Source organism: Oncorhynchus nerka, linkage group LG5, assembly GCF_034236695.1.
Source record: "Oncorhynchus nerka isolate Pitt River linkage group LG5, Oner_Uvic_2.0, whole genome shotgun sequence".
In the NCBI taxonomy this organism is placed as follows: domain Eukaryota; kingdom Metazoa; phylum Chordata; class Actinopteri; order Salmoniformes; family Salmonidae; genus Oncorhynchus; species Oncorhynchus nerka.
In genome coordinates, this window is record NC_088400.1 from 65846357 (window position 1) to 65864491 (window position 18135).

An 18135-nucleotide genomic window follows, 5' to 3' on the forward strand; every position below is an offset into this window, starting at 1 on the left:
TGACGGCGGATTCCAAACAGTGTTTTTCATTTTTAATTATACAAAATTCTTGCAACCAATAGAATGTTATATATACCAGTTATATACAGTACCAGTCAAACATTTGGACACACCTTTTTATTATTTTCTACATTGTAGAATAATAGTGAAGACAAACTATGAAATAACACATATGGAATCATGTAGTAACCAAAAAAGTGTAAAACAAATCAAAATATATTTGAGATTCTTCAAAGTAGCCATCCTTTGCCTTGATGACATCCCTCCACAATCTTGGCATTCTCTCAACCAGCTTCATGAGGGAGTCACCTGGAATGCATTTCAATGAACAGGTGTGCCTAGTTAATTTGTGGAATTTCCTTCCTTCTTAATGCGTTTGAGACAATCAGTTGTGTTGTGACAAGGTAGGGGGTGGTATACAGAAGATAGCCCTATTTGGTAAAATACCAAATCCATATTATGGCAAGAACAGCTCAAATAAGCAAAGAGAAACGACAGTCCATTACTTTAAGAAATGAAGGTCAGTCAATGAGGAAAATGTCAAGAACTTTTAAAGTTTCAAGTGCAGTCGCAAAAACCATCAAGCGCTATGATGAAACTGGCTCGCATGAGGACCGCCACAGGAAAGGAAGACCCAGAGTTAACTCTGCTGCGGACGATAAGTTCATTAGTTACCAGCCTCAGAAATTGCAGCCCAAATAAATGCTTCAGAGTTCAAGCAACAGACACATCTCAACATCAACTGTTCAGAGGAGACTGCGTGAATCAGGCCTTCATGGTCGAATTTGCCAAGAAACCACTTCTAAAGGACTCCAATAAGAAGAAGAGACTTGCTTGGAACAAGTAACACGAGCAATGGACATTAAACAGGTGGAAATCTGTCCTTTGGTCTGGCAAATAGAAATCAAAACTGGATGATGTTCAGAGATAGATGGGAGGGGTTGAGTGGAGTTGAAGGGTGGGACTAAAAATAAACAGTGTCCGTAAAATGTGTAGAGTTTCAGAACGTATGTGAAACAGCACAGTTGGAAAACATATGGCAAATAGAAATCAACATTGGATGGTGTTCAGAGATATATGGGAGAGGTTGAGGGTAGCTGAAGGAAGGGACTAAAAACACACAAAAGATAACTATTGTAAAATATACTGTGTCCGTAAAATGTATATAGTGTATATATAAGATGGAAGTAGAAGCCTAAGTGTTGTTGTTCATTAGTTTACTACAATTAGGGGAGGGATGGTAGGGTTAGAGGAAAATATTAAAATTAAATATATTAAAATATATATATATATATAAAAAACACAAAAACATTTATGGGGGATTGGAAATGATGCAGACAATTACATTGAAAACCACAATCTGTCTGCAATATTAAAGCAGATCTACACCCCCATTTTTTTTTATTTAAAAAAAATGAAACATATAAAATATTTGCTGCATTATATAGTCAACAAAGACTATATAGGCTACTTCAATATTCTAACATGCAGACAAAAGTACAGATAGAAGATAGTGGCCCAAATATCCTGTATGTCATTGTTAAACAATTGATTATGAACTCCTGTTGTTTAGGAATCCAAGTGTGTGCTCTGTTAGACACAGCTGTGACGACTTCCTGAAGCGAGCAGTGCAGGAGTTTGATTAGGCTGAACCGCGGACTATGGCCTGTCATGTGACCAGGCAAAAGTGGTGAGGGAGGAGTGGCTCATGCCCGTGAGGCAGCCTGGTTTCAAAAAGGATGCAATCACTTTTCAGCCGGGCCAGCATTGTCAAATTCCCTCATTGTCCTAGCCAGTAGGTATCCAAAAAAAGTGAGAGCAAAAATGAGCTTACGAATCTGATACTGACTGATGTTTTATCACTCCTCTCACATAACTACATTTGTTTAGTTGTCAAATGCCAGAAAATAGAACATAACAAATTATTTACAAGTTGGATGTAACAAGAAATTCATGCGAGTAATCATTTGTTGTTCTCACTTCAGGCTGAAGTTTTTGTGTGAGTGCTCATATGAGACTTCAAGCTTCCTTTATAACCAAAGCATTTTCCACATTCTTTGCACTGGTAAGGTTTCTCCCCGGTGTGAACACGCTGATGAAGTCTTAAATAGCTTAATGCCATGTAACTTTTCTTGCATACAGGACAATTATATGGTCTCTCCCCTGTGTGAACTCTCATATGCAATATCAATTCCATCTTCTGGTTGAAGGATTTGTCACAGTCTTTGCACTGATAAGGTTTCTCCCCTGTATGTATCCTTGAATGGATGGTCAAGCTTCCTTTCTGGTTAAACATTTTGCCACATTGTTTGCACTGGTATGGATTATCTCCTGTGTGTACCCTAGTATGTCTGTCTAAGTCGCCTTTCTGGATGAAGCTTTTGTCACATTGTTTGCACAGATAAGATTTCTCTCCTGTGTGTATCTTTGAATGAATGGTCAAGTGTCCCTTACGTGTGAAGCTTTTGTCACATTGTTGACACCGATATGGTTTCTCCACTGCAGCAGAGTAGTCTGGATGAACTGAAAGGGGCTGATCACTGGTTGGTTCTGGTACTATGTAGCCCTCTCCATCAGGTTCTGTTTTGATCTCTTCAGTTATGATGATAGGTAGAATACCCCTCTCTCCATCATCCACAGTTTGGTTTTGGTAAAGATGTGAGTGCTGAGGTGGGTCCTCCTGACTGAGTCTGTGCTCCTGTTGTTCCTCTTTAATCTGTGTGGGTTCTGGGTCCTCCTGCCCCAGACTGGGGCTCCACTCCTGCTTACAGTTCTGCTGCTCAGGGTGAACGGCAGGAGGCAGTACCTGGAAGTCTGGAGGGAAAAAATATATCGTAAACAGGTGCACTATGCAGAAATCGCTCAGTCATTTCTTGGTTACTAAAATTCTAATAGTTTTCCTTATTTCAGTTTAAATGACAAAACAAGCAAGTAAAGTGTAGCGAATCATTGTACCATCTAAACTGCTGTGAAATATATTTTCCATAACCAAAAATATTGTATTTTCAGTTGTTTGAAGCTTGTGTAAAAAACTAAACTTAAGAATGGGAAGCAGATAATGTGCATAGCACATATAGAACAGATCTACCACTTCTTAGACTTGCTTTCAATGAGAATGACAGATCTATAACTACATTTCTATCTGAATTTGGTCAGTTGGCCAGAAAATGGCATATTCCAGCTTTAATAAAGTATCAGAAATGTTGTTTGGAAGCCCTCTCTGTGCTCAAAAATAAGACGATTTCGTTGACTAGTCTATACTAAACAGCACAGAAAAGTATCCTGACTCCTGCACTCCTGATCTGCAAAAGTGTATTTGATTTCAGAATGAGTTTAAAATTAGTTTAAGTTCAGTGTTAAGGTTAATGGTTTGGGTTAAGGTAAGGGTCAGTTTTAGAGTTTGATTAGTCGTTTACGGGTCAGGAATGTCCTTAGAACCGCTCCCCAGCACGTGATTTATACAAAGCAATGTTGGTGAACCAGAGTTTCGTTCCGAGGATAGCCAGAAAGGAAGGGTTTCCACAGCCACAAAGTCAAAATTGGCTAAAATGTGCTATTTGATATATATTTTTTTGTTAACCTTTCTTAAGATTAGGCATAAAGCCTAATCAGTGTGGTTAAGTTTAAAATCACATTTTATGAAGAGACATTTTAGAAATAGGAGGGGTTATTTAAGACTTTGTGGCTGTGTTATCTAGTGACGACCGAGGAAGAGACGAAGCTCTTTAGCATGGTAGAGGCTATACGGACAAGCCTGGTGCCCAAAATTGATGACGTTTGTCGTGCAGAGAGTTGAGTAGGGATGAACGGATTCGGTTCAGTCAGTCGTCCTAATCAGCCCTCCTCAGCTAGCTAGTTCTATTTTGTAACGGGTCACCAAACAACATCCTTACTGTACCCACGTAACCTGTCGAGAATTGTAAACTTGTTTGCCGAAGTTGGGACTTCATTCCATTGTTGATTTGTTTTATGTAGACGTTGCCACAGTTGTACATTTTCGGTGAAAATCACTACAATAAATGTGCTTTAGCTGTCACTCTGGCCTGATATTGGCTAGCCTATCTAGTTTACCTCCCTCTCCCTACTGCAGGACAGCAGTACTCGGCAATCAAGATTGAAGGACAGACTGTGCCCCGTTTTGTTGTTGCCGGGATGCGGTGCAACTCTCCCTGTTGAGCAGTAGACTCCATCATGGTGACTACCAAAATTACACATTATTTATCATGCAGGTTGCTGTCCTACTTGAAATATAATCAAGTGGGCTGGAACAAATTGACCAAGTAGCTACCGCCAGCGACATGTGATACAGATGCACGGTGAAGGGTTTGCATATCTCTGCCCAGAGGGCAGAGATAGGCAAACTGGACTGGGACACGTTTTAATAAGTAAAACCTCAAACTGTATAGGACTCAGCGTTGTTTCCCTGTTACCAACTCAAATATATTTTATTTAAATCAGACGAAATTACCTGCAATACACTGGTCTCAGATATGTAAGCATAACACGGCTACACAGAACCACGGCGGTCCAATTTTAAATTGACAGGCGTTTCTTCCTATTAAAACGTGTCCCACTGCAACATGCCGAGCAACGTCCTGGGGGCGTGGCTAACGGAGCGCTCTTTAAAATAAGATCCAAGTAAAGCAGTATTCCAATGGATCGAGTTTGTCGATACGTTAGCTAATTGGCATATCAGGGTGATATCCAGATGGTGACCAATACCACAAGTTATTTCTCCCTCGCCCATCGAAATAAACCTCACTGTCTTTTACATGTTTAAACTAGCGCAATGCTGCTGTTGACAACTCGCCAGCATAAACTAGTATCACCAGGATGACTGACTGAACCGAATCCATTCATCTCCACCCGAATCTCAACTGCGAAACATACGTCATCAATTTGGGAACAAGGCGTGTTCGTACAGCCTCTTCCTTTTAACGTATCACAACGTGTCACATGAGCAGGGTTGCCATGCCTGTGGTTTTCCCCGACATTTGGGCTACTTGGAAAACGATTTTGCTGGTGAATTGTTCGCGGGCTGCAGGCATTTTGGCCTGCACTGCGGCCATAATCGCATTTCTTTAAAAAAAAAAATATATATATATATTTTTTTTTTACTGTGACCGGTTGCTGCTGACTATGATGCAGTGAGGGAGGCTGTTGCTGAATGAGTGTTGGGGAGTGCCGGAAGGAGGTGTGACAGAGCAGCAGTTCTTGAGTCTCGAGTGGACATTTGAAATGGCCGTTATGGAACTCCCTCTCCGGGAAAAGCCCACAATAAAAAAAAAAAGACATTAAAATGTGTAGAATGACACATTGGCATATGTTGGCCATCAAGTAGAGTACTAATTTATATGGCTTTGTAGGCTACTGTAGCCTCCTACCATTTGATACAAAAATAGTTGAAATAACGATATCATTGTAGTCATTGCAAATCAATTTGTGCCACTTGTGTAGCATATCTGGAGCTGGCAAACGGATTTAATAAATAGCCTATAACTTCAGGTTATTTTTGTTGTAGCCTTGTGTTATTATTAATTATTAATGCCCATGTTTAGTTAATTAAATGCGAAGTTATCAATTGTGATCTCACAGCTCTATCGCAATTGCGGATCAGCTTTTGTTAGAATGCATTACATTGACTTAACAGTCAGTCAGAATAGGCTACAGGTAAAAAAAAAAATAAACACTGGCTGTTGTTGACAAGCATATTAGTTCATATCCATATGAATATGTTATTCAATGATTGAAATTACGACCCCATCCTTAGTAGCCTATTCCAGCAGACTATTGGGCAACAAGCACTTCTTACCCCAAAATTGCCTTACTATATGTTGAATAAATGAGTCTGTCAATTTGAACTAAGCAAGCTGCTAAATCGTTCACTTTACATCTTGCCTATCAGGGGCTATAGGCTACCTGCATCTAGCTAACCAAACCATGCCAAAGTTGAATTACAATCATAAACCCAGATGTTAGTCAGTAGCCTATGCCTATTGAAATGACAATCCAATATCGCAAATAGGCCTTTTATAATGGTTTGTAGTCTGGCACAAGGGGTTGGGATGACAGCAGTGGTGTAGTCTACTGCATACAGATATCACTTCTTATTGATATCTACCTAGCTCAATGATGTGAATCACACTGCTGCTCTCTCATTTAGATACCTGCGCCTTATTGTGGTTGTTGTGGATGGCTGTTCACAAATCTAAATGTGTATTTGAACCCAATAAGGGTTGAATTCAATACATTTAAGCTGCCTATCAATCATTGTTTTTGAAACCAGTGGACAGCCAGTCAAAAATGTGCTCTTGCAACAGCTGCATAGTGCAAATCCCAGCCTATGGAATACAAGTGGGGCTTTTATTGCTCAGTCAAATTCATGCTGATAAAAATAATAATAATCCATAGGACTACTGGACACTTTTGATAGACTTAAAAGTGGCAATCTGTAGTTGCTACTTCCATTTTTTGATTTATAAATTATATATACAGTACCAGTCAAAAGTTTGGACACACCTCCTCATTCCAGGGTTTTTCTTTATTTTTACTATTTTCTAAATTATAGAATTATAGTGAAGACATCAAAACTATCAAATAACACATATGGAATCATGTTGTAACCATCAGATGCATCAGATGACCTGGCCTCCACAATCACCAGACCTCAACCCAATTGAGATGGTTTGGGATGAGTTGGACCGCAGAGTGAAGGAAAGGCAGCCAACAAGTGCTTAGCATATGTGGGAACTCCTTCAAGACTGTTGGAAAAGCATTCCAGGTGAAGCTGGTTGAGAGAATGCTAAGCGTATGCAAAGCTGTCATCAAGGCAAGGGTGGCTATTTTGAAGAATCTAAAATATTAAAATATATTTTCATTTGTTTAACACCTTTTTGGTTATTACATGATTCCATATGTTATTTCATAGTTTTGATGTCTTCACTATTATTTTACAACATAGAAAATAGTAAAAATAAAAATCCTTGAATGAGTAGGTATGTCAAGTTTTTGACTAGTCCTGTATATAACAGATCCATTAATTCTTGAAGAATATAACTTATAAATGCCTCATGAGCTTAGTTCAACTGTCACATTCCATGAGAACCCAAAATATAAGCTTGTTTTACTCCAATGTTTCTAAAATATTGTAAATGTAAACAAACACTGTAAAGCCTCTTAACATGGTTAAAACAATAATTTTTATATCATGGATGGTCAGTCCTTTCATCCATAGCTCTGTCTATTAATCTGAGAGTGGTTAAATTTCTCCAGGCCCATCCCTCAGCTTTTTACCAAATCAGAGGTGGGGCGACCATTTTGTTATTGTTTCTTCTGTGGATTTGCCCTTTAAATAGCTGCATATTATCAAGATATCAACGTGTCACCAACAAAAAGGTAAACAATAGGCCTATAGCAAATGGATTTTTTTCATTAGTGCTCAAAGCATGCCATTCCAAGAGCGCTGCATTTATTTTCCCACTCGAATCAATGAGCCCAATCAGTCCTCTATGACAACAAAATCATAAACACTCATTACAGTGCTGGCTAATAAATCCTTAATTTTGGGGTCAAACTCAGGTAAAACAATTTGGCTAATATATCCTTCCATATTTCCAAGTCCTATTCTTGAAGATGATTGGTGTATAGCATTTATTGGAATGACTGGAATTCTGAAAGACTTTGGATTTAATGTAAAGATATAATTTAATTGTATTATTATATGTAGTAGAAAGTGAATAGTTAGAAGAAGCCGACATAACCAATGCTATAAAGTAAAATTTAACATCCATATATGGCCAGCTATGTAAAATGTAACATTGTTTTATTCTGCAATAGATGTGGCTCAACAGTTAAATAAAGTAAACATACATTTTTGTCTTCTTACAATGCCTCTTAAGGGGAACATGACGGAATGAAATCATATTGCGTTACTGAGTTTGGGTAATCCAAAAGTTAAGTTACTGATTACATTTGGGAAAGGTAACTAGTAACTAATGGATTACATTTAGAAAGTAACCTACCCAACCCTGCTGGCACGTAAGGACACAACTGCCAGAAAATAGCCTGAAGTTCGTCCAAGTGTGTCTTGCAGCAGAGATTGTGATCCTCTCTCCAACTTTCATCACTCAAACTCTTCTGTCGGATTTATCTAAAGTTATACACATGCGCAAATGGGATTGATTTACAATCATAGCAGTCAAACGAATTAAATCGACATCCGTTCACGGAAAATGATCTGGCGAGTTTAATAAGGGCGATTTATCTTTCCTCTTGCGACATGTTAAAATTCCTCGATTACATCACGTTAGCTCAGAATAATCATTATTTTCATGGAAAACGAATTTTGATTCTGATGTCGTGACGTGAATATTCCTTCTTAATTCGCTCGATAACGTTATGGAAAAAGGGTTTATTGGATAAACGTGGCAAATCCTTTTTTACCCCCCCCCCACAATTGGGGCTAGTTTTCAGGCCTTGTGGCAGGTTTTGAGTAGTCATTGTCTATAAATGTTAGCTAGACCTGGCAACCCTGCACACGAATGACTCCATGATTAAATAAAAAAATCGAAAATAAACATGAATCTAGTCTATTAGTCAAATCTCGTTACAACAACAGAATGTTGTACGAACCTGCTCTGTGTAACTTTATCTCTGGTTTGCTAACCAAATCCAACAGCCTGCGTAAACGCTCGTTCTCCTCCGCTGAACGGCAGATTTCTTCCTGATACTCTGCAACCGTCTTCTCCACGGCTCCGAATATCTCCACAGCAGCCGCCGACAAACGCTCGGTGACAAACACATTCAACATCTGTAGTTTTGACATATTAGCAATGGTTATGAAAGTAGCTTTTCGCTTTATCAAATAAATGTTGGTTGAAACCTCTCTGATTCTGCTTAGCGTTCTTCGTCTTCTTCTTCTTCGATGAGATTTAACGGCGGTTGGCATCCAATAAATGTTGCATTACCGCCACCAACTAGACTGGGGTATAAATCCTTTATACTTTACATGAAAAAGGTAAAATACGGCATCATGTAACCCTACACCCATTACAACCCCACCACCCTATTCCACTATTTAAACCTATATAGGCCTACTTCAGGCCAACAACCTGGAAGGACGGGACACCTAGTTTAGCGGCTGGAAGCAACCTTTGGACAACAATGGACCAGTGGAGGCTCCTCAGAGGAGGAAGGGGAGGGCCATCATCCTCAGTGAATTTTATACAAATTTAAATAGTAAAACATTAAAAAGTGGTCCTTTTTAGATGAAACTATACTAAATATATTCACGTCACAAAATAATGTATTAAAAGACACTTTTGCATTGAAGGTCTACAGTAGCCTCAACAGCACTGGTATCACCATGGTGTAGCCGGAGGACAGCTAGCTCCCGTCCTCCTCTGGGTACATTGACTTCAATACAAAACCGAGGAGGCTCATGGTTCTCACCCCCTTCCATAGACAACTTCCGGAGGACGTCCACCAACCTATCAGAGCTCTTGCAGGATGAACTGACATGTTGTCCACCCAATCAAAGGATCAGATAATTAATCTAGTACTGAAAGTATAAGCTACAGCTAGCTAGCACTGCAGTGCATAATATGTGGTGAGTAGTTCAGTCAAAGAGAGAGAAAGACAATAGTTGAACAGTTTTTAACAATTTAATTTCTTCCAAAATGAAGGAGAAGCAAGAGGGAGACTGTCGTTTCCTTTGTTTCACTTGCTTAGCTAGAAAATGCCTACTCAAACAGAGGGATGTTATGTTAGCTAGCTGGCTATGACTATCCAACACAACACTGGAGCTCTTCCAAGTCAAGGTAAGCTTTAGGTTTTACTCATTTATTACCACTGGGCCCCACCGGTGTAAGTGCTAAACAGTTTACTGACTGTACACTGCAACATTACTGCATGATTGTAGCGAGTTTACTAACCTATTATTTCTATTAGCTACATTGACTATGATGTTACTTTAGCTAATATGGTGACAACGATGTAGGCTGTGTGTAGTGGGTTATGATATGGTTTGGCCTGGAGAGGTTTTTTCACCTGGTCACATACAGCGGATGTGTTGTGCATTGAAATCCACAAGCGAAGGGAAAAGGTGAGAGAAGGAGAGCACATAGATGCGAGAAGGTATATAATGTGGCTGCTATGAAAGTGAACTGTGTTTCAGCGTGACCAGGGCTGTATTCATTCTGACGATTCTGTTGAAAAACGTTTGCAGATGGAAAAACGGATGCAGATGGAATGAAACAGAAATAAACATACCTGAATTTGTCCAATAGAAACTCTCATTTGCAACTGTCAGACTAATAATTACACCTTAGATAAGCTAGATGCGGGCAAGAGTGTACAAGGCAGTATTGAATGTGTCACTGTCTGTCACCTAAAGTGTTTCTCCTTGTGACAAACTGACACGTTTTCATTTTCATCAAAAACAACTTTATATGGAAGGAGTGCCTTTATTTGACGGCCAGCACGTGTAATTCAGCACGAGACGACCCGATGACGTGTTTCTGCACATGAGCTTAGCTAGCCAACGTCGCCTAGAAGTGTGATCAGGGATTTCTATTTGGGCAGTTTATGCCCATCTTCATACTGTACTGTCTGTGGTGCACCTTTAAATCATCATGTGTCAGGAGACACCAACTGTGAGGAGGTAAATGTTGACCCAAACCAGTAACACAGGGTTCTATTCACAGAGTGTCTTAGAGTAGGAGTGTTGATCTAGGATCAGTTTTGCATTTTAAATTACAGTGGTGATCTGATCCTAGATCAGCACTCCTCTGAGCCTTTATGAGTATGGGCTCAGATAGTTTCCCATCTGCCTAATGGTTCAGGAAGGGTTGGGGGTAAGAAGCAGGGAATTGAGGATGTATTAAACCTTCCTGATATGAACCAGCACAAAAATCATGTTCAACAGAGAAAAATAAGGTTTCACTATGACATCCATTGAAAAAACAACTTTATTTAAACAAATGATTTGCTGTATTATATAGATTGTCAACAAAAATGTAATAGGCTACTTCAATATGCTAACATGCAGTCATCAGTACAAATAGAAGATATCCTGTATGTCATTGTTAAACAATTGAATAGGAACTCCTGTTGTTTAGAAGTGTGTGCTATGTGCTAGATACAGTGGTGAGGACTTCCTGAAGCCAGCAGTGTTCTGGAGGGTAGGTCCCTGAAACTGAGCGCTAGATTCAGTTTACCAATCTGATGCTGACTGGTGATTTCCCCTCAACACACATTACTCAGTTTGTTCTGTTGTCAATTGCCAGAAAACAGAACATAATTATTCAGAAGTTGGACGCATTAAGAAATTCACAATGACAAAATGTTAATTTGTTGTTTTCATTTCAGGCTATTATTGCACTCAGTGTAGTAATATAATTTATGCCCTTTAGTATGAGTGTTCATATGTGATGTTAGACGATGTTTATAACCAAAGCATTTGTAACATTCTTTGCATTGGTAATATTTCTTAAATAGCTTAAGACATCTTAAATAGCTTAATGTGATGTAACCTTTCTTGCATACAGGGCAGATATATGGTCTCTCTCCTGTATGAGCTCTCATATGCAATGTCAATTCTATCTTCTGGTTGAAGGCTTTGCCACAGTTTTTGCACTGATATGGTCTCTCCCCTGTATGTATCCTTGAATGAACGGTCAAGTGTCCCTTCTGGTTAAACATTTTGCCACATTGTTTGCACTGATAGGGATTCTCTCCTGTGTGTACCCTTGTATGTGTGTTCAAATCATCCTTCTGGATGAAGCTTTTGCCACACTGTTTGCACAGATGAGGTTTCTCTCCTGTGTGTATTTTTAAATGCAAGATTAAGTTTCCCTTACGTGTAAAGTTTTTGCCACATTGTCTACACTGATATAGATTCTCCACTGCAGCAGAGTAGTCTGGATGAACTGAGAGGGGCTGATCACAGGTTGGTTGTGGTACTCTGAAGCCCTCTCCATCAGGTTCTATTAAATTGTTTTCCTCGTCAATCTACACACAATACCCCATAATGAAAAAGCAAAAACAGTTTTTTTAGTTTTTTTTAGCAAATGTATTAAAAATAAAAGTATTCAGATCATTTGCTATGAGACTCGAAATTGAGCTCAGGTGCATCCTGTTTTTATCGATCATCCTTGAGATGTTTCTACAACTTGATTGGTGGTAAATTCAATTGATTGGACATGATTTGGAAAGGAACACACCTGTCTACATAAGGTCCCACAGAAAAAACCAAGTCATGAGGTCACATGAATTGTCTGTAGAGCACCGAGACAGGATTGTGTCGAGGCACAGATCTGGGGAAGGGTACCAAAACATTTCTGCAGCATTGAAGGTCCCCAAGAACCTAATGGCCTACATTCTTAAATGGAAGAAGTTTGGAATCACCAAGACTTTTCCTAGAGCTGGCCGTCCCACCAAACTGAGCAATCGTGGGAGAATGGCCTTGGTCAGGGAGATGACCAAGAACCTGATGGTCACTCTGACAGAGTTCCAGAGTTCCTCTGTGGAGATGGTAGAACCTTCCAGAAGGACAACCATCTCTGCAGCACTCCACCATTCATGCCTTTAAGGTAGAGTGGCCAGACGGAAGCCACTACTCAGTAAAAAGGCACGACAGCCCGCTTGGAGTTTTCCAAAAGGCACCTAAAAGACTCTCAGACCATGAGAAACAAGATTCTCTGGTCTGATGAAACCAAGATTGAACTCTTTGGCCTGAATGCCAAGCGTCACGTCTAGAGGAAACCAGGCACCATCCCTACGGTGAAGCATGGCGGTGTCGGCATCATGCTGTGAGGATGTCAGGACTAGTCAGGATCAAGGCAAAGATGAATGGAGCAAAGTACAGAGAGATCCTTGATGAAAACCTGCTCCAGAGTGCTCAGGACCTCAGACTGGGGCAAAGGCTCACCTTCCAACAGGACAACGACCCTAAGCACACAGCCAAGACAATGCAGGTGTGGCTTCGGGACAAGTCTCTGAATGTTCTTGAGTGGCCCAGCCAGAGCCCGGACTTGAACCCGATTGAACATCTCTGGAGAGACCTGAAAACAGCTGTGCAGCGACGCTCCCCATCCAACTTGACAGAGGATGAGAGGAACTGCATAGAAGACATCAGAGAAACTCCCCAAATGCAGGTGTGCCAAGCTTGTAGTGCATACATACTAATGGTAAATTGTAATTATTTTGCCTCGATGGCCTATTTATTGCCTTTCCTCCCTAATCTTCTACATTTGCACACACTGTACATAGATTTTTCTATTGTGTTATTGACTGTACGTTTGTTTATCCCATGTGTAACTGTGTTGTTTTTGTCGCACTCCTTTGCTTTATCTTGGCCAGGTCGCAGTTGTAAATGAGAACTTGTTCTCAACTGGCCTACATGGTTAAATAAATATAAAACAAAAAATACCCAAGAAGACTCAAGGCTGTAATCGCTGCCAAAGGTGCTTCAAAAAAGTACTGAATAAAGGGTCTTATTACTTATGTAAATTATATCAGTGACGTGATCAACCTGTTTTTGTTTGTCATGGGGAATTGTGTGTAGATTGATGAGAAGAAAAAAACAATTGAATACATTTTAGAATTAAGGCTGTAACATAACAAAATGTGGAAAAAGTCAAGGTCTGACTACTTTCCGAATGCACTGTATGTATTGGCCATTGAGAGGCTTTGAAGCCACTGGTCAGCCATGTGGAGTAACCTAAGTATGAGTCATAATACCCATAAAACCTAGCGGTCGAAGAAGGAAATGGTTCCAATCGTTTTTACACCATTCATTTTTCCCATAGGGGATTTTAAAAACATTAACGTGGCGTTTTGATAACTGTGTAAATCTTTCTAGGACAAATTGACTTATCAATACATTTGACTGTATATACCCCCCCCCCCAAAAAAAAATATGCTCATTTTTGCATTAATGTGTCTGTAATAGAATAAATGTACCAGAGATTAATGTAGACATTAATAAATGCTTTTATATAGCTTCCCGAAGTGCCAAGATGGAGGCGCGGTGGCTTCGACCCAGCACCACCTAGCAGTAATTTAGTGTGTGTATATATATATATATATATATATATATGCTCAAAAAATAAAGGGAACACTTAAACAACACAATGTAACTCCAAGTCAATCACACTTCTGTGAAATCAAACTGTCCACTTAGGGAGCAACACTGATTGACAATAAATTTCACATGCTGTTGTGCAAATGGAATAGACAACAGGTGGAAATTATAGGCAATTAGCAAGACACCCCCAATAAAGGAGTGGTTCTGCAGGTGGAGACCACAGACCACTTCTCAGTTCCTATGCTTCCTGGCTGAAGTTTTGGTCACTTTGAATGCTGGCGGTGCTTTCACTCTAGTGGTTGCATGAGGCAGAGTCTACAACCCACACAAGTGGCTCAGGTAGTGCAGCTCATCCAGGATGGAACATCAATGCGAGCTGTGGCAAGAAGGTTTGTCAGCGTAGTGTCTAGAGCATGGAGGCGCTACCAGGAGACAGGCCAGTACATCAGGAGACGTGGAGGAGGCCGTAGGAGGGCAACAACCCAGCAGCAGGACCGCTACCTCCACCTTTGTGCAAGGAGGAGCAGGAGGAGCACTGCCAGAGCCCTGCAAAATGACCTCCAGCAGGCCACAAATGTGCATGTGTCTGCTCAAACGGTCAGAAACAGACTCCATGAGGGTGGTATGAGGGCCCGACATCCACAGGTGGGGGTTGTGCTTACAGCCCAACACCGTGCAGGACGTTTGGCATTTGCCAGAGAACACCAAGATTGGCAAATTCGCCACTGGCGCCCTGTGCTCTTCACAGATGAAAGCAGGTTCACACTGAGCACATGTGACAGACGTGACAGAGTCTGGAGACGCCGTGGAGAACGTTCTGCTGCCTGCAACATCCTCCAGCATGACCGGTTTGGCGGTGGGTCAGTCATGGTGTGGGGTGGCATTTCTTTGGGGGGCCGCACAGCCCTCCATGTGCTCGCCAGAGGTAGCCTGACTGTCATTAGGTACCGAGATGAGATCCTCAGACCCCTTGTGAGACCATATGCTGGTGCGGTTGGCCCTGGGTTCCTCCTAATGCAAGACAATGCTAGACCTCATGTGGCTGGAGTGTGTCAGCAGTTCCTGCAAGAGGAAGGCATTGATGCTATGGACTGGCCTGCCCGTTCCCCAGACCTGAATCCAATTGAGCACATCTGGGACATCATGTCTCGCTCCATCCACCAACGCCACGTTGCACCATAGACTGTCCAGGAGTTGGCGGATGCTTTAGTCCAGGTCTGGGAGGAGATCCCTCAGGAAACCATTCGCCACCTCATCAGGAGCATGCCCAGGCGTTGTAGGGAGGTCATGCAGGCACGTGGAGGCCACACACACTACTGAGCCTCATTTTGACTTGTTTTAAGGACATTACATCAAAGTTGGATCAGCCTGTAGTGTGGTTTTCCACTTTAATTTTGAGTGTGACTCCAAACCCAGACCTCCATGGGTTGATACATTTGATTTCCATTGATAATTTTTGTGTGATTTTGTTGTCAGCACATTCAACTATGTAAAGAAAAAAGTATTTAATAAGAATATTTCATTCATTCAGATCTAGGATGTGTTATTTTAGTGTTCCCTTTATTTTTTTGAGCAGTGTATATATGTCATTGGGATAGATGTGGTAAAGAGGTCAATGGTAGCAGACCATGGGGGACAGGACGCTGGATTGGCGTACATTCAACAAATCTGATCTAACAGAGTGGATATTTGTCAAATCCATCATGATTGATGGATTGTAACAGGCCCACAATGTGGTTACTAAAATAAGATTTGGATATATTTGGGTGTTTTCACTGCATAAAATGTATCAGTTGTCACTTTTCAGGTTCGGGAAAAAGTGACTGCTAAATGATAACTCCCATTCATATAAACTGGTAGCATAGTTAGCATATAGAAATAGGTGGTGGTGGTGGTCAGTAGTTTTTAACTGTAATGCGGTTGATTGATGACGATGTCATGAACATGTATTGGGGTTGACATCTATACAGCATTATACTCCGATCTTTACCTCAACATATATAAGCAATGGCCTAAATGTAGGCTAATGTTGCTGGGGGGCAATGGGAAGATTCGGGATGGAGATGCAGTTGGAAAACGGTGCAGTCTTTGTACTTCATGCTATCCTGGCAGAGACTGCGTATGTCAAGCACAGGGAAACGGACTCGAACTTCGTGGCTTCCATGGGTGGGGGCAGTCGTTCTACCCTGAATTCAAGAAAGCAATGTTGCGTTCAGAGTGCGCATATTACAAACTGCCACATGAATGAAGTCTTGTAACGTTAATCTACAAATTAAATATCTTCGTGATAACAACTGTAGCTTGCTACAAACCTGCTCCGTGTAACTTAATCTCTGGTTGGAAAACCATGTCCAACAGCCTCCGTAGGTGCTCGATCTCCTCTGCTGAACAGCAGAGTTCTTGCTGATACTCTGCTATAATCTTCTCCACGGCCACGAATATCTCCACAGCAGCTCCCGGCAAGCGCTCGGTGACGAACACATTAAACAACTGTAGTTTTGACATATTGACGATGGTTATGAAAGTCTAGCTGTTCGTTTTATCAAAGAAATGTTGGTTGAAACCTCTGTCTGATTAGCCTAGGCTAGCTTCTACTCCACAGCCTTTGTAAACAACAATGTAGTATGCTTCTTTCTAGTGTTGCTAGGTTGAGATAACATTTCCAGATCAATGACCACTCGAAACACACGGACAAGGCCTAAAAACCACCCCCAAAAATGTTTTGCGCAGCAAGAGAGGAGTTGACACATTTATCCTTTATCTATAACATTATCGAGAGAATTAAGGAAAATCGACGTAAGAAGCCAAATTCGGTTTAATCAAAATAATAATTCGTGTGAGCTAACGTGATGCAATAAAGGAATGAGAAAGCTTAATTCGCCGTTATTAAACTCGCCAGATCATTTTCCATAAATACATGTCGTTTTAACTCGTTTGATTGCTATGATTGTAAATAAATCCCTTTTGCACACACATCTTAAATCTGACTGGAGCGTTTAAGTGATGAAAGTTGGACACAGGGTCGGTGTACTTTTTGGGCAAAAATATTCCCTGTTTAATCTGCATATGTAATCGAATAAACAAACAATATTTATTTGTAAAAAAAAAAAAAAAACAGTTTCTCGTTCTAATGATTTGACGATTGACACTCAACGTAGTGGGTCATGTGACCAGTCCTGAGTCCAAATTGGCCTAGGTCAGTGAGACAGTCACTTCAACTTCCAAAACTTTTACAACCTTAACGATTAACCTGTAGCCTACATAATTGTGTATAGGCTCTATAACATGCCGCTGATCACCACAAGCTTCAGTGTCTACGAGTTTAGACAACAAGACCACATGGGCAGTCAGCCCGTTGAAATTCGCGCGTCATGACCAATGATCTACAGTGGTCATGACCTATGGAGAATAGTTAGTTTAGTCTTGCCTATGTCAGATTCTGGCCATTTGAGATGAGCCTATAAGCTACATAAATAATAAGGTATGATATATTTGTTTTAAGAGATCTGTCCACGGACCTATAGCATATGACACGTATTTTCTAACTCTGACGCGCAACGGCGGGTAAAGACCGGGGCCCAGTTCCCAAAATCATCTTGATGAATATAGCTTTAAACTGCTTTTGGCAAACGGAGCCCGGGGCATCGTTTTCCCAGAGCCTTTGTATAGCGTTAGAACCATCTTACGATGTATCTTTAGTAGCCGAGGTGTTTCCCAGAGCCTTCGTTAGTAACGTGGCTCTTGAAACCCTTGCACATCTACGAGTGATCCAGACCACATATAGAGCAGCCAAAGTGCACCGTTGGACTAATTTTCTCACAAGACATAATTCCAAAATAATTTATACGAGTTTTGTGTAAATGGGGATGATCATACGATGACAAATGTTTCATTTGGTTAATGTAAAAATATCTAATGTAATATTTTAAATATGTATTTGTAACATTTTGTCAAGATGAGTTTTATCCCAAACTGAATGTTATCTGGTACAGATTGGAAACACCTGGAACACTATAAACACCAAGTCGTTGTCAGACGTCAGCGAAATA

At 40.6% G+C, this 18135-nt stretch overlaps 1 protein-coding gene and 1 long non-coding RNA gene across 2 annotated transcripts; both read right to left on the minus strand.

The window, feature by feature from the left end:
• Positions 1-17: 17 nt before the first annotated feature.
• On the minus strand, positions 18-9039 carry LOC115129822 (zinc finger protein 239-like). The gene is made up of 2 exons (XM_029660564.2): positions 8632-9039; positions 18-2814 (listed from the first exon to the last, which is right to left on the minus strand). The coding sequence occupies exons 1-2, from the start codon at positions 8945-8947 to the stop codon at positions 1982-1984; spliced, it is 1149 nt and encodes a 382-aa protein (XP_029516424.1). The 5' UTR covers positions 8948-9039; the 3' UTR covers positions 18-1981.
• A 1910-nt stretch (positions 9040-10949) lies between these two features.
• On the minus strand, positions 10950-17082 carry LOC135571829 (uncharacterized). Its single transcript, XR_010463998.1, has 2 exons — positions 16399-17082; positions 10950-16272 (listed from the first exon to the last, which is right to left on the minus strand). It is a non-coding gene; the product is annotated as an uncharacterized LOC135571829 (long non-coding RNA).
• Positions 17083-18135: the final 1053 nt, after the last annotated feature.

Bases quoted from the DNA above. Each gene is read 5' to 3' on its own strand.
- LOC115129822 (XM_029660564.2), bottom strand. From the start codon at position 8,947: ATGCCAACCGCCGTTAAATCTCATCGAAGAAGAAGAAGACGAAGAACG. The intron at 2,815-8,631 runs GTTCGTACAACA...TTTTCCCTCCAG, and splicing joins GATAAAGTTACACAGAGCAG to ACTTCCAGGTACTGCCTCCT.